The following is a 22,365-nucleotide window of genomic DNA, read 5'->3' as shown; positions in this document are numbered from 1 at the left end:
ATAAAATAATACTGATTTTAGCCTAATATTTTTATATAATAGGTGTCAATTTAATATAACTCGGTGAGGCTTAATGTTAAATAAAACTCAATCATTAAATATAATATAAATTATATATTTTTACACATTTGAATATATTTTTACTATAAATATTAATATATAATTTAATTAATAACATATAATTTATATTAATTTAATAATTATCAAAATTAAAATATATCTTAGTTTTGAAATAAGTAATTTAAAAAATAATGATTACTAATTTTTTATTTTACCTAAAATTTTGAAAAAAAAATATATTTCTGAAATTTAATTTAAAAATAAATTATAAAAGATAATAATCAAATCAATTTAAATATAAATAAGATTATAATTAATTATATTACAGATAATATCTAAAAGATTATGGAACGATAAAAAATTTAAATTTGATAATAATATAATAAACACGATAATATAATTTTCACAAAATTAAATTATCTTATTAAGGCTCAAACATTAATGAACCAATAAAATATTGCAAATTTGTCTAAGAGATAAAAATTTAATAAAAAAAACATAAAATTAATTCGCATTTAAGATATAAAATGAAAATTTATTCTAATAATTTTATTAAAATTATTTATAATAACTTAAAAAATGGAGAAATGAAAACTATTTACTATAATATAGGTAAAACTGAGACTAATGCATTTAAAATAATATAAAAAATTCAAATGTATAAATTTTATTCAACAATTTATTTTGGATATTTATGAACAATCTCTATACTTAATAAAAAAAAATTCTATTTACATATTAGTTAAAAAAATAATTAAATGTATATATAAATATATATATATATATATATATATATATATATATAAATCTTATTTTTATTTTGTTGTTTTTTTTACTTTTATATGTTTTTTTTTTGGAATTTTTTTTTTTTTTAAATAATCACATTTTTACATCGATTAATAGTATCTTAAACAAAAATAAATATTTCATTTATTTACATATTCTTTTTAAATTTATATTTTTTTTTGGTTATCCATACAAAAATAAAAAAAATTAGCAGAAATATATAAATAATAAAATTAAATTATAAGTATAAATGTTTTATTTATAAAAATTATTTTAATACACATAAAATTTTATAATAATAATAATAATGCAAAAAATAGCCGATTAAATAGCAAGTGTTTTGAATATTAAAATTTATTAAAAATATAATTTATTTTGGCTGTTTTTCAAAAATTTATTTATTTATTTAAAACTTTATCAAAAAATTGTTATTTTTAAGTTTATTATTTTTATTATTCTATTAATTAAAAATATCGTAAAATAATTTCTTATAAATTATTCGCTTTCATTTTAATCCAATTTATTTATTTTTTAGGATTAAGATTTTTATTTTGAGGCTTATAGAATCCTATATACCTCTGTTAATATTATTAAATGCTATTTTTTAATTAATTCTAACTACTTGAATATTATTTAATTTGATTAACATCAAAAACTGAATGATAAACAATTTGATTTAATAGTTTTATAATATTAATTATTTAAGAGAGAAAATCTAATTCTATTTATAATTTTTTTGTTATTATTTTTCTTTTTAGTCTTTAATTTGTATTTTTTATTTTTAATTAATTTCTTATATTGTAAATAAATAAATGATTTATTTTTGTTTTCTAAAAAATTCTTTTACTCTTTTATATTTTAATTGAAAATTTCTGAAGGGAAAAAAAGGCTTTTCATAATTATTTGATTAATAGAATTTTATTTATTATAATTTATTTTTATTGAGTTAAAAAAGTGATTATAATAAAAAAATATTAATATAATCATTTTTTTAAAAATAGCTTCTTTAACTATTTATTTAAATGTTTAATTAATATTTTCTTCCAAACATCAATTTTTTTTATTTTATTTATTTATAGTGAAAAAAAATTAATTTTAAATAAAAAATTATTTAATTATTATAAAATTTAAAAAAATACGTTATGATATGGATTAAATTTATTTTCTTATCTTATAAAAAATGAATATGTAAACTAGTAAAGACCATAATTTATGAATTTTATTTTAAAAATAAAAATGACTTAACAAATTGGATATATAATATAAAACAATATTTTGAAGATTAATAATGATATACTTGATTTTCCTTTGAATAATATTTTTAATTGTTTCAATATATATTGGATTTGAAGGAGTATTTATTTTATTTATTTAGCGATTATAATTTATATGAAAATAATTATTAAAAAAGTTTAAAAATATAAAATCCCATATTTTTAATACAAACAATATTATGAGAAGGAAAGAAGATATATAATAAGATAAAAGAAAAATTTAAAATAATTATTTTTAGTTTTTTTTATTTTATTTTTGTTTTAATTTAATAAAATGATCTTATCCCGTCCTAAATACCAGCTTTAAAGTTTGTGCTCGTATGAAAAAAAGCAAGTAGATATAATTATTTATGTTTTACTAAAAGAACAAAATACATAAAAAATAATTATTAACATCAGATTCCATGCTATTTTTTGCTTCGAGTCAGAGGATATTATAATATTTATAAAATTTAATAAAGTTTATAAATATTTTTATGTTAAGCTTTGTTTAATCTATTGATTATAAAATAATTATTAATTAATATATTTATTTTAATAATAAGTAGTATAAAATTTAATAGTAACTAAATTAAAAAAAGAAAGAAAATAGTATTAGTTTATTTTATTTTTAAACAAAAATATAAAATTAAAGAAATTTTTTAATATTAATTAATTTTATAAAAAAAAAAATTAAAACTTTTGTATATAAATGTAATTATGATTTTTATAAAAATAAAAATAAATAAAAATTAAAAAAATAGAAGTAATAAATATACATATGTTTGAATTTAAATATACAAAAATAGATATGATAATGAAAATATAAAATTAAATTATAAATAAAAAAAAAAATACATAAAATAAATAATTAAAAAAGAAAAATTATTATTAATAAAATAATATTGAATTTTTATAAGATAATTTATAAATTAAAAAAAAAATTAAATAATATTTATCTATATTAATAAAGAAATATAAGCTTTATTATAGAAATTGTAAAATATTATAAATATATTATAAATATATAAATATATATAAATATTTATATATATATATATTTATATTTATATTTATATTTATATTTATAATTTATTTATTTAAATAAATAATTTTTTTTTTTTTATTTTATAATAAAAAAGATATTTATATTAATTTTAAAATATTAATCAATTAATAAATAATTATTATTTTAGACAATTTATATACCAGTTTTTATATACTATATTTATTTATTAAATATTTAATATATATACTATCTTTATTTATTTTCAAGAATTTAATTTGATTCTCATTATAAATAATATTTTATTTTTATTACTTTAATTGTTAATTTAGCTTTTTTCCATGATTTTATTATTTACATTAATTTTTTGATATTGTAAAATAATATTATTTATTAGGTTGATGATTATTTAATAATAAAATCAAATCAAAAAAGCATATAAAAAATAATAAATAAATAAATTTATATATATTAAAAATATTTTTAAAAAAGAAAGCTTAACTTAAATATTTGAAGTTTTCTAATAGCATATGAAAAACATTTATAAAAAATAAAATATAAATATTTAGAAATATATATAAATATAAAATACAATATTAAATATGTTAATTTATATTAAAATTAAAATAAAATATTTTCCTTTATTTTTTTTATTAACTATTTTTATTTTAAATTTAATATATTTTTAATAGATAATATATGTCCCAATGATAGGAGTTTTAGTATCAACATATTTGCTTGTACAGAACGCAGGTAATTTTATAATTAATTTTATTATTAAAAAGTAGTTATTACTGCTATGTTAATTATTCCTTTAGATGAAATAAAAACAAAAATTTGAACTTAATATTGTTACGTTAATTATAATTGTGACAAATATAAAGTTAGTAATAACAATAATAATTTAATACATAAAAATAAGTTACTTAATTAAACTGTATAAAAAATTTATAATTTTGCAAATATATAATTTAAATAAATAATTACTGAATGCAAGAAAAAGAAAGCAATACCTTCTTATAAACTTTCTAAACTGTTTGGTAAAATTAAGGTTTTAATAGAATTTTTAGAGATTTTGAATCTCATATTATTATTTTCGTCATTTTTCTGCTTTTTCAATATACACTTATGAATTAATCAAAAAAAGGTTTATAAAATATCATAATTATTGATAATATATATATGTATGCTTTTTTTAAATGTATATTAATATAATTGCACTTTATTTTTATTTTAATTAATTATCTATTAATATAAATTTAAGTTATTTTTTTAGCATTTAAATAAATAATAAAAATAAAAATGATGAAGATATAAAATATTTATAATTTTAAAATAAATGAATTTAATTTTATAAATCATTTTTTCTTTGTTATTTCACTGCTTCTTCTAACAAGGCTCTTTTTACTTTTGCTCTTCTATGAGTTCCAAGTCTTTTTCTCGCAATTTTTGTAGCTTTTTTACTATCTTTAGCGCCTCCTGCTTTTATGAGTTCAATAATTCTTTTTTCATAAGGTGCGAATCCTGTCAATTCACGAACTACTTATCTAACTAATCCGACTCTTTTTCCTAAAGATCCTTTTCTTCTTGATGGTTATTCTCTTTTAAATTTCTTATTTAATTTAGTTGTTATAAAACCTTTATTTAATCCTACTGCAATACCTTTTGCCTATTTTTTTTTATATTTTATTATTTTTTTTCTTTTTAAAAATATATTTTATATTTATCTTATAAATAAATTTATACATAATATAATATAAAAGATTAAAATTTCTACATATATAAATCATAAAAAAAATTATTTAAGCATAATAATAATTTATTTTAATATTTAATTTATATTTATTCTTATCTTAAATTTATGTATTCAACATTTAAACATATATTTTTTCATTTGTTATATTTTTATATATTATTTAACATATTTCAAAAAATAATATATAACTTTTATTTAATAGTTAATGTATATTTAATTTATAATCTCTATTTCAAAATTTTAAGATAATAAAATTTAAATTGATCATAAAAATATATTACTATAACATACAAATTATAAAAAATAATAGAATCAAGTTTTTATATAATGTTAGCAAAATATGTTTATTTTAATTTAATGAATTTATTAGTTTTAAGCCCACTTAATAAATTTTTATTTATTAAATATTAGATTTAATATTTATTAATTATTATTTTTCAAATCTGATTACAGAATCAGGTCATAGGTCATATATTTTAATTCTTAATTTTGATTATTTTTAATTATGTTAAATCTGTTTTGTTTTCAATCTAATTTAAAGTAGGAGAATATTCAAGAGTGAGTTATTTCTTTTAAAATAAATAATATTTATATTATTTTACTAAAAATTAATTTTCTGTATTAGCATAAATAGATAAAAATGAAAGCTAATATATTATATATTTATTTAAAAAACTATTATTATAATATATTTCTTTAATATCATTATATATATTATTAATTTATAAAAATTTACTATTACTTTTTTACTCTACCTTCTAAAGGACTTTATATTTTTATTCTAATTAATATTATTATATCTATTTTTCCAAATTATATAAGATGAAAAAAAATTATAATGCTATTATCTATGATATTTATTTATTTGTTTATAATTTTTTTTATTTAATTAAGTATTAAATTGTCATTATCGTTTATATAGTTTTTAATTAAATAATTTATATAGTTATATGTTTCATGATCAATTTTTACAATTCAATTTTTTTATTTTATAAACCTTAAATATGAATAAAGATAAACAATTTTTTTTTTTTTATTTTTAACAATTATAAAATGCATTCATTATAAAATTCTTTTATTTATGTGGTATATTATTATAAAATTATTATACTTTTTATATTCTTTTAACATGAAATGATCATTATAATTATAAGTAAGAATATATATTTGCTAATTTATATCTGAAAAATATCAATAATGTTATCTTATTTTATGATAATTTTAAATATTTTATTCATTTTATTATTATATTTACTTGAAATAAATGATATTAAATATTTTTTATGAATTTAATTAAGTTTTATAATTTTATCTTCAAAAAATAATTTGAATATATATATTTTTTAATTCTGATTAGATAAATATGTAATATTATATTTATAATAAAATTTATATTTGATATATATTTTAATTTTTTGCATTACGTTATAAATATGTTTCCAGTATAGAAAAAAATCAATATATACTTCAATTTTTTAATATAATTATAAAAAAATGCTATTTTTTATTAATAAAAAAACATAAAAAAATTAAAAATTAAATGTTTAATAATATAAATAAAATATAATTTAAGAAAAAAAATAAAGTTTTAATTAAAAAAAAAAAAATTAAAAATTTTGAAATATATTAAATGTAAATTTTATGCCTATTTTATATACACAAACTTTTATAAAAAGTATAAATTAAAAATTTATAGTTTTTAAAAACTTAAAACAAAATATAAAAATAAAAAAAAAAAAAAAATTATAATGAAAAAAGAATAATTTATACTAAAAATTTTTAATGTAAAAATCTTAATGTATTAAATATAAAAATTAAAATATTAAAAATAAATATTAGATTAAAATATAATAAAAAAATATTTTAGTATGAATTTATTATCAAAAAAATTTCTAAGAAATGCAAAGAAAGAAAAAAAAATAAAAATTTAATAAAAACAAATATAAATATAAATATAAATATAAATATAATATATAATAATAAAATATATAAATTAAATAATTTAAAATTTTTATATATAATTTTATAAATATTAATTTAAATTTTTGAATAAATAAAAATAATATAAATAAAAAAAAATTATTTTTTTTGATATTTTTTTAATTATAAATTAGATTATCTAATAAAATTATTTAAGTTAAAATTAAATTAATTTATTATTTAAAAACATATTATTTTATTTATAATTTAATAATTAATTTATTAATTTTTTAATTTTTTTATAATTTTTTTAATATTTTTTTTTATATTTATATTTTTTTTTTATTATTTTTAAATTTAAGTTTATCATTAATCAAAATTTTTTTTTTTAATTTTATATTTTTATCTTAATTATAATTTTTTTTTTAAGGCTGTCTATTATATTTTCATAAATATTTTCTTTATTTATAAATTTTTCATCAATATCATCATCTTCATATATATCGTTAATTTTTTTTTATAATATCCCTATTGTTTTTCGGTTTAATCTATCTCTATCATTTTTTTTATTAAATACTTGCTTAAATAATACCTATTTTTAAATTCATATTTTTGATTTCTTTATTTAAATTTATAATCGCTTCTTATATTTTTTACTTTTAATTATTATTAGTTATTAACTTTTCTTTTTCTTAAATTTATTTTTTTATTCTTGTATTTTATTCCTTTAAATTATTAAGATGTTTAACATATAGTTCTACTTATTCAGATCTTTATTTGAGTTCTTTTAAAAATTCATTTTTATTTCTTGCTTATTCTTACAAAATTTAAATATTTTCTAAATTTCCTGAATTAATTATATATTGTCCATTTTTTATATCATCTAATTAATTTTATAACTAAACATAAAATTTATCATGTATAGATTTATATTCAAAAATATCATTTTTAAGTGATTTTTTATACTTTTGCATTTTGTATAAATTAAAATAATATTCTTCCTACTTTTATCTTTCAAATTTATTAATATTTTTATCAAAATCATGTAATTCTTAGTACACTCTTTTATATTCTTTTTTCCAATCTTATTCATTTATTTCACTTTTTATAATTATATTATTCTCATTTTTTTCTATATCTTTATTTATGAATTCTTCGTGTTTTTCTTCTTCATAATATGAAGAATTTATTGAATTGATTTCTTTTATGCTTTCTTCGTTTTCAGAATCGAGCAAAATCACTTTTTGGTCACATTATTCATTTTTAAAAATAGGCTAATCGAATTTAAAATTTACACGTATTAATTCTCTATTAAGTATATCATTTAAAATAAAACAAATTGTATCTCCATATCCCTTTATTTTATTTATATTAATATTATTAAGTTTTTTTAATTATTTTTACATTTCTGATATGAGATATATTTAATTAGTCAGGAAGCCTAGAACCCCATTTTCTTAAATCTTATAACAATTGTTGACCACATTCTTCAATAGAATCCCAAATACCATTATCTTTTAATTATTAAGCTGCTAAGATTTTATTTTTTTAATCATACTTTTAGTATATTTATTTTTAAAAATTTATTTATCTATAATATTATTTTTTAATTACTTTTTTTATAGACATAATCCAATATGAAAGTTCAGCAAAATAAAAAAACTTTTCATTATTTAAAATCATATTATTATCTGGAAGTGCAAAATATATTTTAGAAATAGGTTTTCTATTAATAGGTTTACAAAAATATTTCTAATACTCTAAAAGAGTTAATTTTTCATAGATATCTTCATTTATCTGTATTTTAAATAAATATTTATAAAATTTTAATTTAAGAAAAAAAAAAAAAAATACCAAAACACAATCTATCTTCGGACTTTTTTTCATATTTTCTATAATTTCTTGGCTTTTAAAGAGTACATATCCTGAATCTATTCTTTTTGAAGGATCAACAATAATCATCTAATCAATAATATTAGAAAGCTCTTCACTGTATCTTTTACTGATTTTCTTATATTGCCCTATAAAATATAATAATTGAATAAATAAATATATAAAACCTTAAGTAATTTTGTTGAAAAGATCCATTAGACTCATTTTCTCATTTTCATTTCTAAAAGGACTTTTTAATTCACAAAATTCATAAATAATACAACCTAAAGACCATATATCACTTTTCATATCATAACCTTCTCCATTTAAAAGCTTTTTAAAAATAGAATAAAATAATATAATGTATTTTTAATTTACTTCAGGACTCATATATAAAGGTGTACCTACTTTAGAATAAGCTTCGATTGTTTCTGAAGAAAATTCTCTACCTAAACCTAAATCACCAATTTTTAAAATATCATCAGATGCAATAAATATATTTGCAGGTTTTAAATCTCTGTGCATTATTCTTTTCTCGTGCATGTGGTTTAAAGCAGATGCTATTTAATTCATATATTCCCATATTTTTAATTCTTCAAAGGGATTTTCTTCTTATTATTATATTTTTATTAATCGTTTCAAATCTCCTTTTTCGGCCCATTCTGTTACTATTATTAATTCATTATTGTGTATGAATGAATCTAAATATTTTATTATATTTTTATGGTCTAATGGCTTCATTAATTCCACTTCTTTTAAACATTTATCTCTTTATTTAGGATCCATCATGTCGAATATCTATTTTTTTATAAGATAAATATTATAATTATTATTATTTTTAACTTTAATCTTTTTCAATGCTGCTATTTTATTATCGGATGTTTCCGCTTTGTAAACAGTCGAAAATTTTCCTTGTCCTGTAATTATTTAATTTTTTAATTTAATTTTTATTTTATTTTAATTTTTTTTTGAATTTTTTTTTAAATGTTTAGTTTTTAATAAGAATATAATCAGTTACTTTTAAAAATAAAATACCAATTGGTTTTTAGACTCTATAACCGTTCATATCTTTTCCGACGTATTCATGTATGTCTTTATTCATTTTATATATGTTTTTGGATACTTTTTCTTATTTAGTTATATATTTTTTTTTTTATTATTTAAAATGAAAAATAATTTAAATATTAATTTATAAATGAATAAGAAAACATAATAAAAAAAAATTTAAAAAATTCAATCAAATAAATTGTAATAAATTAATATTAATATTTATGAAGCTTTATATATGATATCATTTAAAGATAAAATTTAAAAAATAAACTTTTTTAGATGATTTTTATGAATAACATTTTTCCTATGTATTTAGCAATTGCAATAAATTTTATAATAAAAATAAGTCGTGATTATTTTTAATTAAATTTAATGCACAATGATTAAATTTTAATAATGATATTATCATAAAAGTTATTTAATTATTATAAAATAATATCATATAAATAAATAAAATTTCCTAATTAGAATATATTTTATTTATATTTAATATAATCTTTTAATATATAAATATATATTTAAGATTTTTTATAAAAAAATATAAAATCTAATACTCTATTGTTATAATATTTTTCAAATAAATTATTAATTAAAATAATTTTAGTATGAAATAAAAACTATATTAAAATTTTGGTAATTATATATATAATATTATATATATAGAAAATAAGTTATAATTTTATTAAATATATTATTTATTTATATTAATATTATATATATTATTTTATATTTTTTTTTTTATATAAATCTTGCGAAAAAAATCATTATAAATATATATTTAAAATAATATTTTTTTAAAAAAATTTAATAATATGTTATATAATTTCAATATTTATAAAATAAATTTAAATTACTTATATATATTTTAGAAAAATATTACATAAAATTAAAAGCAATACCAAATGCTAAATTAGTTATTTTTTTTTTAGAGAATAATTTTTACGAATTGTTTTTATGTTTCTATTGCTTATTTCGTCAACAAAAACGATTTAATATTTCTATTTAATAATATATACAATGTTTTTTAAAAAATTTATTATCATTTTTAATTGTTTTAAAAACTAAAAAAATTATTAATATAATTTATATTTTTGTATTTAAAATTTGTTTGAACTTTTCATATTTAAAATCGAATTTAAATTTTTAATATGCTTTATAAAGACTTTATTTAGCAATAGAATAAACATATTCAAATGTTTTATAATTGCGCTTGAAAAATATTCCTTAAACTAATTATATACTATTTGCTATAATTGCTTATATAGTTTTATTTACTTTTTCATTAATTTTTTTACTTAAACTTAGTTAAAAATAAAAGCGAGAAAATTACGATAATTGCCTGTTTCATTGTTTCATTAGCTAATTTTTATATAATATTCATGGCCCTTAAAAAATTATTTTTTATTCAAATTTTATTCTGTGTTCATCACGTTAAATTATATTTTTTATTTATATTGAATTAAATTAATTATTGATAGCACGAGTAAATAATAGAAAACATTAATTATAATAAATTAAATAAAGATTTATTTTTAATTTAATATTTTTTATATTAACATTGTTATTAAATTTAAAATAATTGTTATCATGGATGGATGTAAAAAAGAAAATTATTTTTAATATTACTAATAAATATAAATATTCTATTACAAAAAAGAATGTATTTATTTTTTAACAAAATATAAGTTTTGGTAATATGATTTTCTAATACTAATATTATTTCTAACAATAATAAATTTTATTATAATCTAATATAATTTTCTTACAAATAATTATTTTTAAAATAAATTTTGATTAATTTATTAAATTTATTGAAACATCATAATATTTCTTATTTTAATTATTTTTTGTAAAAAAATGAATTTTGTTATTTCTATTATTTTTTCATTAACTGTTAAATTTAAAATCATAAAATCAGATTGAATTTGAAAAAATTTCAACCACTTTCTGTATGCTATATTAGTTACAAAAAATGTATAAATGTTTGTAAAAAATTCATATTTGCTTATAAAAAATTTTCATATAATGCTAAAGAAAATTTATATTTTATATCAGTAAATTTTATTAATTGTTATCAAGTAAATTTAATCATTCTTTAGTATATAAACAAGAAATTTAAAATATTCTTATTTCATTTATATATGGATAAAATAATAAAAATATATAAATTTATTTAATATATTTTAAAAATATGATGTATGTTACATTTTCAAGTTTTATAATTTAATTTAAGGTATGGAAAAAAATACAAATTTTATAAATTATACGATCTTTTATCTAAATAAAAAAGAAAAAATTAGATAAATGTTTGTAAATAAACTTAAATAAATATAAATTTAATAATATTTATAATAAAAAAATGTAAAATTTTAAATTATATTTTTCAAAAAAAAAAAATATAAATATAAAATCATATTATAAATAAATTTAAATATATAAAAATATAAATAAAATTTATTATATAATATTAATATTAATTATAGTTATTTCATTAAAAAAAAATCTTTATTTAAAAGAAGAAAAAGTTTATTTATGCAAAATAAATAATAAAAATAGAATTAATTAATGATTAAGATTAAATTAAAAAAAGTTCTAAATTTATCAGAATATGGAATAGATTATCGTATAAAATTATTTAAAAAACATCAATATATTAAATAAATAAATAATAAAAAATATATATATAATTTAAATATGATTAAGTTTACAATAAATACTCATTCTTTTGATTTAAAAATAAAGATTTTAATTTTGACAAAAACAAAGAGAACATTATTTTTTTTATGATAGTAATGTAAAAAAATAAATAAATACAAAAAAAGATAATGTATTATTTAATAAATTAAGGGATTTTTGTAATCAGATGGGACTGAAGTTAACATTTTTGCCTATTGAATAATAGATATTAGATTTATTTAAAATTTTATAGTTTTAATATAATATTATTTATTATTTAAATTTATTATTAAATAATATTTGTTTTACAAACATTTAAAAAAATAAAATCAAATTTCATGAAAGAAAATATTTACTTATAAATTATTTTTATAGTTAAACTTAATATTTTATATTATAGTAATATGTAAGTTAATGTTGGAGTAATATAGTTATGCAAAAAGCTCTTATTAACCTATTGTATTTTTAGATTTAAATGAAGAAAATTAAGAATTAGTAAAATAAATTTATTATTAATTAAAAAAATTTAAATAATAAACTTATAGAAAAAATATATACTTATTCAGGATAAATTAAATGAAGAATAGGTTTGATCTAATTAATATAAGAAAAAATCATAATGTAATATTAAATAAATTGAATTTCTTATCGAACATAGGTTTACCCTATAATATAATATTTTAAGACAGTATCAAAATAAATATTTTTAATATTAATAATAATTATACAAAAATAAAAAAAAAAAAATTTCATCTGTAAAAATAAAACCTCCTCATTTAAAATTTTCTAACATTTTTAGACTGGAAATAATTATAAAGTTTTGATTTGGTAAATGTTAATATTAAATAAAAAATCTATGATTTTATTTTAAATATAAAATAAATATAAAGAAAATGTATTTATTAAAGGAATCAAATTTTATTTTATTTTTAAAAAATTAAACTAAACATTATTTATTACTATAATACTACAAATAACGTCTAATACCTCTCAAATTATATAAAAAAATAACCTTTTTGCAAAAAGATTGGAAGAAAATTTCTAAAATTTAAAATTTCATAACTTGTTTTTTTAAGTTAAATCTAGAAAAATAATGTAAATCAATTTTTTTCATTAAAATGATTAAAGGGAAGTAAATACAAAAGCTATCTATATAATTAAAATTTATTTTCTATTTTCGGATTATATATTATAATAAAATAACAAAATATTTACAAATATTTTTTTATTTAATTTAGAAAACATAAATTATTCGCAAATATTTATTAAAATAAATGAATTATTTAGTAAACGGATTAGATTATCAATAGTTTCCTATCCCAAAATATTAGAGAATAGAAATAATAGGATAAATATTAGCAGGAGTTTTGTTATTTATATCATGGATATACTTTATTTTACAATATAAAAATTTAAATGATGTAATACCAGTTTAATTTAGCCTTGACGGAGAACCTTAATCTTTTAGTAATAAATCTTCATTATTTGTATTTCCAGGAATAAACACACTAATTTATTTAATTATAACTATTTTAGAACGTTTTCCAGACAGATTTAAATATTCAATTTAGTTAAATGAATAAAACTCTTAAATAATTTATCTATATGCACGTAAGTTTTTGATATATATAAAAAATGTTACTAATTTACTTTTTATATTTCTGACATTTGCAATGATTAGAGTTGTATAAGAAAAAATAAAACCAATGAATATGTATTTTTGCTTTTTTTCTTTACCTTTTTACATATTAGGAATTATTTTGTATTTCAGAAAATTAAAATAAATACAAGATTAATAAAAATAATCTATATGAAATGCAATACTATACTATAAGATGGATATAATAAATTATAAATATAAATTTATATACTAATTATTGTTTCTTAATAAATATTGTGCCTTGAAATTTTAATTATGAATAACAAAATATAATAAAAATAATAAATTATTATATTATGAAATTAAATAATAAAATATTAATATGAAATTTAATAATATATTTAAATAGATAAATTAATATAGATTATATATATTCAAATAACAATATTAATTTTTATTAAAATTAATTTATATTTATAAAAATATTAATTTTTAAAAAACTTAAATTTATTTTATTATCAAATAAATAATTTTTTTGAAGAATATATTATTAAAAAATAAGATATATTTAAATAAAAAAAATTATAATTATAATTTCAGTATATTTTTTTTTGATAATTTTTAAAAAAATGGAAAAAAAAACAAATCGATACATATAATATTGAAAATTAATAAAATAAGCCTAATCTAATTGTAAAAATAAGCTTAACTATAAAAATCTAGATTTAATATAATAAGCCATGCATTATAAAAAATTAAAAAAGAAATTAATGGAATTTAAAATACTTAAAAAGTAACCAAACTTTTTATTTTAGCAATGATTGTAATACATTATAAAAATTAAAATGAGTTTATTAGGTGAATACGGGGAAAAATATTCCTAGTTATTTTGCTAGCTCTATATATATATTTAGAAGATATTAAAAGACTTATGTAAAATTTATTGTAGCAGCAACTACTATTATTAACGAAAGATAATAATTAAAAAAAATATTTTAGAAACATGATTTTATAAGCATTTATTGAAAGCAATTTTTAAATTTTATTTTATAAAAAGTTATTTAAAAAAAAAAAAAAAATTGATTTAATAATATTTACTTAGTATAACATTACAATATATTAAAATAAAAAATTTTATGTAAAAAAAAAAAATATATATATTATAATTAAATTCTAATGAATTTGAAAATTGAAAACATAAATTATTATAATATTAATATTTAAATAGTTAAATAATATAAATATTAAAAATATAATTTAAAATTATAATCTAAAATAAAAACAACATTTATTTAAAAAAAAAAAAATTAGTAATTAAAATTTATATTTATAATAAAATAAATTATACTTGTAAATTAAAAACCTTATTAAAAAAATTATTAAGAAAAAATTAAGACACTAAAAATTGTATTATTTATTTATATTATATAATAAATTAATATATTAATTTTTAGATAAATTAAATTAAAAAAATAATAATATAGATATATACAAAATTTTTATAAAGTTATAATTTCAAATAAATGAATAAAAAAAAAATTTGTATATAATTAATAAAAAAACATGTATTTATAAAAAATAGTAATAATAGGAAAAAAATAAAAAAATTTAATGAATTAAATAAAATAAAATAAAAAAAATGAATTAAATTATTTATTTATTTATTTATTTATTTATTTATTTATTTATTTATTTATTTATTTATTTATTTATTTATTTATATTATATTATCTTTTTTAAGTTTCATATTTCTCTATTTTTTATTTTTTTCTAATTTCTATTTTATAATTTATTTATTCATATATCTATATAAATATTTTTTTATTTCATTATTATTTTTCTTTATTTATTTTAATTTATATAAAATTAATTTATTTTTTATTTTTAATAAATTTACTCGTGATCAAATGAATTTTTTTCTAATAAAAAATTCTGAAAAAATAAATATAACCTAATATTAAATTATATTGGTATTCAATTTTTTATTTATAATTAACTTTTAATTATTTTGTCTATTATTCATATTATTTATTTTCTAAAATATTTCCTAAGATTTTAAAACACTCTATATATTCATTACCTCTTATTACAACAAATTAATGAACTCTTAAAAAAATATTTTATAATAAAACTTTTATAATATATATACATAAGGAGCAAATCATTATTTTAATTTGTATATTTATCTTCATAAAAAATTGAAACTTTTTTCAAACAAATGCTATTAGTTTTTATCAAGAGTTCATATAAATTACAATGACATTTATTTTCTAATTTTTCTTTAAATTTTACAAAAGATTAATCATATTATATTGATCTTCTTCTTTATAATGTATAATAAAGACTATATATTTTTAAAGATAATATTTTTAGTATAAAATAAGTTTGTTTAAATTTTTATTCCAAACATTACAATAATTTGAAATGTAATCTAACTGGGATTTGTGGAAAGGGATAAAATATTTTAATTTTTGTTATATATTATATTTAAAATTTTCAAATATCAAGAATATTTATTTTTAAAAATAATTTATTATACAAAATATTAATATTTAAATTTATAATTAAATTTAAAATAATAATTATAATAAATAAGTAAACCTAAATATTTTATGACAAAATAAATTCGACTAACTTTATTTAATATAAATATATTTTAAATTAAAAATAAAAATAAAAATATTAAATTAGATAAAATTATTTTTAATTCTATTTATATTTTATTGTATATAAAATTTATTATTTTATAATTTTTAAATTTTTTAATTTATTTATTAAAGAATTATTATTAAAATATACTTAAAAGATAAAAATGATTAAAAAGTTTGTGGAAAAAGTATAACTGTTTGAAGAATAAAAAAGAGCACCAATAATCTATGCATTGCTTGGCGCTCTTATGTATGTTATAATAGGTATTATTATAAAAAAATATTCTTAAATATCTCCAACGTAATTTCTATATTATAGATCTATATTATGCTTAGTAATTAATCATGTAATAATGCGTACATTTGACACTGGAGTATATCCATAAAATCCTAGAGTACATTTCTTGCTTATAATAAGATGTATTTTTGGAGGATTAACTCATTTTTGCTATTTTTAAGCTATAGGATTAATGAATTTAAGTGATGCAATGGCTATTTTTTTAACCTCTCCAATATGGACAAGCATTTTAGCAGCTATATTGATAAAAGAAGAGAAGATAGATTCAACAATTTTTTTAACTATATTAATGAGTTTTTTTGGAATATTATTAATCATAAAGCCACATTTCTTAATGGTTTATTTAGGTCTTTTAACATAATAAGTAAGTTCAGATTACTCAAATACTATTTTAGGATTAGCAATGTGCTGCGGCTTTAGTTTTTTTGTAAGCTTTGGTAGTATTATAGTTAAATCTATTGGCTCATCTATATCTGCTACAATTGTTGTGCAATATGTATATATTTCTGGTTTTGCTATAAATGGTATATATTTAATTATTTAAGGAGATTTTAACGAAAATGTATACTATATGGAAAATTTGGTAGGAATTTTAATACTTTCCTTTATTAATTTAATTGGATAATTAATTAGTAATAGAGCAGTACAATTAGGAAAAACTTCTTAGGTTGTACCACTAAATTACACTTAAGTAGTAATGAGCTTTTTAGTAGATATTTTCATATTTCATAAAGAATTAAGTTATATGAGTATTTTTGGATCTTGCTTAATTTTATTAGGTAATTATAAAATAATAACTAAATCTTCGTGAAGATTAAGTTTTAAAATTTAAATAAATGTTCTTAAAAAATAAAAAAAAATATACTTTTTTAAATTATGATGAATAAATTTTTAAAATTAATAATATTTAATAAAATATATATAAAATAAAAAAATTAATAATATAAGTATAAAATAAATATTATAATAATTAATAATAAATATTCAAATTTTATTTTTGTCGTTTTTTAATATTATTTATATCATTTATATTATTGTTTTTTAATAAAATAAAAATAATATATTTTTTTAATAAATTTTATAAATATTTTTATAAATTAATTTTGTAAAAAAATTAATTTAAATGAAAACAACAAATTAATAATAATCAAACAATAATATTTAAATAAGCCCAAATATTAATACTAATTTTTCAAAGAAATAAAGTCAAATTGAAGAAGAAGTAAAAAATAAGGTTAAAATAGTCATTCGTGTAAGACCTCCTTTAAACAATGAAGTAGATGAGCTTTTCATTAACTAATTAGATGTTTAAAAAATATAATTATTTATAATATAATAATATAATAGGAAAAAACAATAAAAATATTAAGACCAGGCCATAATTTACATATGAAATTTAATTAAATTATATCATAAAATGAAGAATAATTATAAATATTTAAATCTACTTAATAATCAATATATTCGTTTTTAAATGGTATAAATAATACAATATTTGCATAGTATTGCATATATATATTATTATATTTTTAATTTATTTAAATATTTATTTTATAATTTAAGTGGTTAAACAGGAGCAGGGAAAACTTATACAATCTTAGGAAATCTTGAAGATAATTCATCGTTTTTAAATAATGATAAAATAATGCAATTGCTTAAAGGAAATGAAAGAGGAATTTTACCAAGGGCTTTATGTTTAATTTTGCAAGAATATTAAAAAAAAGCGAAGAAGTATAAACTTTTTATTAGCTTTTATGAAGTTTATAATGAAAAAATATATGATTTATTTAATGGGAGTAATTAAAAAGATGGATTAGAAATAAGAGAATTTAAGAATGGTGAAGTTTAAATACCGGATCTTATATAAATATAAATAAATGATATTAATTAAGCTTTAGATATGTTAATAATAGGATTGAAAAATAGAGCTACAGGATAAACCATGGCTAACTCTAAATCTTCTAGATCACATTCAATATTTTAAATATAATTATAACATATAAATGGAGATAAAATATCTGATACATATGTAAAAAATATTTTTCATAAATATACACTATTTACATTAAATAAATATGCAAAAATAATAATAATATATTTCTTGTTCATATAATTATTTGTTTATCTTTCTGTAATTTTTTTTAAAAACTCAATCAACAACAACAAAAAAAGGCATCATATATTTATTCTCTCATTTTTTTTGTAGATTGAGTTTATAAAAAAGATTACATAAAATAAAAAAATATATGATAAAGTAATATATAATTAGTCTCATATATATATAAAATAAATAAATCTAAAAGTTAAAAATTGTAGATTTGGCAGGAAGCGAGAAATTCAAGATCCCACATGATATATCTAATAGTGAAAAAGAATTAAGAATCCAAGAGTTAACATGCATAAATGGTTCGTTAAGTTCATTAGGTCATTGTATTACTGCATTAACTGATAAAAAAAGAACTCATATACCTTTTAGAAATTCCAAATTAACAAGAGTATTAAGTGATTCTTTGTCGGGAAAAGGTAAGATTGCTTTCATAGTATGCATTTCACCATCAATGAGTTCATCACAAGAAACTTTTTCTACGTTATAATTTGCAAATAGAGCTAAAAGAGCAATTTTAGATTCAAGAAATTTAAAAAATGATAAATTTGAAAATCTAAAAGAGGAATAAATTAGTTTAAAAGAACATTTGGAGTTAAAAATTGAATACAATAAAGAAATATAATTGAGAGAAAAATTATAGCAAATTTTGAAAGACCTTAAAGATAATAATGATTATGATGTTTAAATCGAGAATATAATGTTAAAAAAAGAAAATTAAAAATTAAAAAAACTAATATAAAATCATGAAAAAAACTTTTAGAAAAATTAGATTGAAGAAATGAATAGTTTAAATTATATGTAAGATTTTTTTAAAAAAGAAGAGATTTAAATGAAAAAGAATAGAAATTGTTTTGATTAATTTAATTATTAAAAAAATTATAATGAATAGGAAATTGGAAGTATGATAATTAATAAAAATTTAGTTAAATTCAACTGTCCTTAAAATAAAATAGACTTAAATTGTTAAAACTCTTCTTTTAATACAAATGATGATAGTTTATAAAAATTATCGATATTTCAAAATAATTAAGATTAAAATTAAAATCAAAATCAAAATAATTTTATTGATTAAAATTTAATTTATAATAGCAATTTTAAAAGTATAAATTAATTTGATTTCTGGAAAGAAAGCTCAGAAGAAGTAGATTTTTTAAAATTAGTTAATAATACTAATGCTCCCACTTAATAAATAAAAAGTAAAGAAATTTAAAAAAAAATTGAATAATATTTAGCTTATATATCTCCAATTGACGATTATTTATCCGAAGAATAATAGAATAACCATATAAAAGATTATAACAAACAATAATATAATAATGTAAATAATTAAATAAATCAAAATATGAATTATTTCAATTTTAATTCTAATTAATCATCACCAGATGAGAATCCTGGTATATTTATTATTTTTGCATTTTTTATATTCAAAAATAAATATAAATCAAAAAAAAATAGACAATATAGTTTAGGATTTATAACATGAAATGAATTAAGCCATTTCTTAACTTCGTATTCTTTAATGTAAAATAAATATTTTATTTTTATTATTATTTCAATTTAGAGGAAGATAAATAAATTAAATTAGATCATAGTTTATATAAAACAAAAGATTTAGAATAATAAAATAATAAAAATAATTTATGTATTTGAATTTATTATAAAATAATTTATAAATTAAATCATAAAATATTATAGTATATAAATAATTTTATTTTTCATTTGTTAAAGATAATTTTTTCCTTTTATTCGCTCAAAATTTTTATAATTTTTATCATTAACATTTAGATATTATTAAATGTATATAGTTTTATAATTTATATAATTAACATTTAAATATTATTATATTTGCAAATCATGAGAAAAAATGAATTAAATTATTTATGATTTTCTTAGTTATATTAATGTTCTCAGTTAAAAATAATCAATTTATAAAGCTACTTTTTAAAAAAATATTAAAAATGGCAGTATTAGTTTCGGTAATATTTTTAAATAATGCCTTAATTAATTAATTAATCAATTTAAATTTAAAATATATTTAATATAAAATACATATATTATGCTTTTTATTAAAAATATTTATAAAATTAAAAAAAATATTTTAGAAAAAAAATATCTAGATATATTTTTAAAATTAAAAATTTCATATTAAATTTTAATTTTTTATATGGAATTATCTTATTCAATAAAAACCTAAAGTAAACTTATTTTAAATAAAAGTTTTAAGACATATAAATTTTTATAAAAATATAATAAGAATATATTATGTACAAATATTTATTAAATTATATTTCTATAATTTCGATTTTAAATTTATATAATATATTTAAAATAAATTGAATATAATTACTTTAAAAAAACATGCAACAATAATAAGAAAATCTAAAAAATGAATAAAATAATTCATCTCAAAAATTGTTTGATCCGATTTGTAAAACAATCTATTTTAGTATAATTATAGACTTTCTAAAATAATATAATGCTAATTATACATTTACAATGTTTTTATAAGAGAAAAATATATCAATTTAAAATATTTAAACTAAAGATTAAATATTAAAAAATTTAAATATTTTTGATTAACAGAATTTAAATATAGATATACCAGTTATAGAAATGTTAATTTAAAATATTTAATAAAAGCCAAGAAATGAATAAAAATAAACTTAAACATTTTATATTGAATAGATCGAATAATTATAAGAATGTAAAAATAATTACTCTAAACTCCCATTAATTAATACCTTTTTTATTAAGGTTTTTATACTTTTTTTCTTTTATTTATTATGGTCATTTGCATCGGAAAAGGCAAATAAATTGGTAAGACCTTAATTAATGAGAAAAAAATACACCACTAATTTATATATACTAAAAGAATAATGTTTAAATAAATATAAAAATAAAAATAATATGAAAATACTTAATTATTAAACATAAAATTAATAATAAAAATTATTAAAATATAAAAACAATAATAAAATTTTCAATAGATTAAATATTAAATATAATAAATAAAATAATTATATGTTTAAAATATTATTATCTTTATATATATTTATTTAAATATTAAAGTAAAACAACTTAATAAAATATTTATTTATAAGAAAAATTATTATAGTATATTTAAAAATATTAAATATATAATAATAAATATTTATAATAGAAAAAATTAAAATTAATGTGGTATTTAGAAATAAATAAAGCATAAGTGATTTATAAAAAATAAGGGCTTATATAACGAGAACTCAGATATATATATTTATTATTTGATAGTGTTTTCAGTTTCAATATTTTTTATTTCGTTTTACTACATATCTTTTCGATATTAGAAATCAA

The 22,365-nt window shown here is 14.2% G+C and overlaps 4 protein-coding genes across 4 annotated transcripts, besides 39 other annotated features; 1 reads left to right on the top strand and 3 right to left on the bottom strand. All coding sequences in view use genetic code 6, as the record gives it.

The window, feature by feature from the left end:
- Window positions 1-815: 815 nt before the first annotated feature.
- Window positions 816-868: a microsatellite.
- Window positions 822-865: a microsatellite.
- A 4-nt stretch (window positions 869-872) lies between the features above and the next one.
- Window positions 873-913: a microsatellite.
- Window positions 874-915: a microsatellite.
- Window positions 916-2,828: 1,913 nt separating this feature from the next.
- Window positions 2,829-2,862: a microsatellite.
- Window positions 2,863-3,100: 238 nt separating this feature from the next.
- Window positions 3,101-3,189: a microsatellite.
- Window positions 3,126-3,199: a microsatellite.
- Window positions 3,141-3,199: a microsatellite.
- Window positions 3,200-3,652: 453 nt separating this feature from the next.
- Window positions 3,653-3,741: a microsatellite.
- Window positions 3,742-4,421: 680 nt separating this feature from the next.
- Window positions 4,422-4,464: a microsatellite.
- Window positions 4,465-6,649: 2,185 nt separating this feature from the next.
- Window positions 6,650-6,699: a microsatellite.
- Window positions 6,662-6,699: a microsatellite.
- Window positions 6,665-6,710: a microsatellite.
- Window positions 6,675-6,724: a microsatellite.
- Window positions 6,725-6,799: 75 nt separating this feature from the next.
- Window positions 6,800-6,861: a microsatellite.
- Window positions 6,862-7,036: 175 nt separating this feature from the next.
- Window positions 7,037-7,092: a microsatellite.
- Window positions 7,060-7,134: a microsatellite.
- Window positions 7,060-7,140: a microsatellite.
- Window positions 7,095-7,128: a microsatellite.
- A 162-nt stretch (window positions 7,141-7,302) lies between the features above and the next one.
- On the bottom strand, window positions 7,303-9,755 carry IMG5_100730 (never in mitosis gene A-related kinase, putative; the record flags this gene model as incomplete). The annotated part of the gene is made up of 8 exons (XM_004035289.1): window positions 7,303-8,136; window positions 8,186-8,338; window positions 8,396-8,578; window positions 8,636-8,802; window positions 8,842-8,986; window positions 9,032-9,451; window positions 9,497-9,570; window positions 9,689-9,755. 8 exons carry the CDS (start codon window positions 9,753-9,755, stop codon window positions 7,339-7,341), a joined length of 2,007 nt encoding a protein of 668 aa, XP_004035337.1. The 3' UTR covers window positions 7,303-7,338.
- Window positions 9,585-9,623: a microsatellite.
- Window positions 9,585-9,637: a microsatellite.
- Window positions 9,756-10,339: 584 nt separating the features above from the next.
- Window positions 10,340-10,433: a microsatellite.
- Window positions 10,375-10,428: a microsatellite.
- Window positions 10,391-10,434: a microsatellite.
- Window positions 10,435-12,093: 1,659 nt separating this feature from the next.
- Window positions 12,094-12,153: a microsatellite.
- A 717-nt stretch (window positions 12,154-12,870) lies between these two features.
- Window positions 12,871-12,908: a microsatellite.
- Window positions 12,909-13,674: 766 nt separating this feature from the next.
- IMG5_100720 (hypothetical protein) lies at window positions 13,675-14,207 on the bottom strand. The gene has a single exon (XM_004035288.1). The coding sequence runs from the start codon at window positions 14,124-14,126 to the stop codon at window positions 13,683-13,685; it is 444 nt and encodes a 147-aa protein (XP_004035336.1). The 5' UTR covers window positions 14,127-14,207; the 3' UTR covers window positions 13,675-13,682.
- Window positions 14,208-14,316: 109 nt separating this feature from the next.
- Window positions 14,317-14,377: a microsatellite.
- Window positions 14,318-14,381: a microsatellite.
- A 36-nt stretch (window positions 14,382-14,417) lies between these two features.
- Window positions 14,418-14,495: a microsatellite.
- Window positions 14,496-15,177: 682 nt separating this feature from the next.
- Window positions 15,178-15,248: a microsatellite.
- A 326-nt stretch (window positions 15,249-15,574) lies between these two features.
- Window positions 15,575-15,629: a microsatellite.
- Window positions 15,629-15,710: a microsatellite.
- A 607-nt stretch (window positions 15,711-16,317) lies between these two features.
- Window positions 16,318-16,351: a microsatellite.
- A 172-nt stretch (window positions 16,352-16,523) lies between these two features.
- Window positions 16,524-16,564: a microsatellite.
- A 340-nt stretch (window positions 16,565-16,904) lies between these two features.
- On the bottom strand, window positions 16,905-17,773 carry IMG5_100710 (hypothetical protein). The gene has a single exon (XM_004035287.1). It carries the CDS (start codon window positions 17,646-17,648, stop codon window positions 17,067-17,069), a length of 582 nt encoding a protein of 193 aa, XP_004035335.1. The 5' UTR covers window positions 17,649-17,773; the 3' UTR covers window positions 16,905-17,066.
- Window positions 17,774-17,817: 44 nt separating this feature from the next.
- Window positions 17,818-17,904: a microsatellite.
- Window positions 17,828-17,896: a microsatellite.
- A 76-nt stretch (window positions 17,905-17,980) lies between the features above and the next one.
- Window positions 17,981-18,035: a microsatellite.
- A 364-nt stretch (window positions 18,036-18,399) lies between these two features.
- On the top strand, window positions 18,400-19,711 carry IMG5_100700 (kinesin-like protein, putative; the record flags this gene model as incomplete). The annotated part of the gene is made up of 2 exons (XM_004035286.1): window positions 18,400-18,954; window positions 19,229-19,711. Coding segments are annotated over 2 exons (1,038 nt in total), but the record flags the coding sequence as incomplete, so codon positions are not given.
- A 2,203-nt stretch (window positions 19,712-21,914) lies between these two features.
- Window positions 21,915-21,948: a microsatellite.
- Window positions 21,949-21,951: 3 nt separating this feature from the next.
- Window positions 21,952-22,009: a microsatellite.
- Window positions 22,010-22,365: the final 356 nt, after the last annotated feature.

The sequence above is a fragment of the Ichthyophthirius multifiliis genome, assembly GCF_000220395.1.
Source record: "Ichthyophthirius multifiliis unplaced genomic scaffold scaff_1120509250846, whole genome shotgun sequence".
Classification (NCBI taxonomy): Eukaryota; Ciliophora; class Oligohymenophorea; order Hymenostomatida; genus Ichthyophthirius; species Ichthyophthirius multifiliis.
The sequence above is the reverse complement of the archived record's forward strand: the minus strand, read 5'-3'. Positions and strand labels throughout refer to the sequence as shown.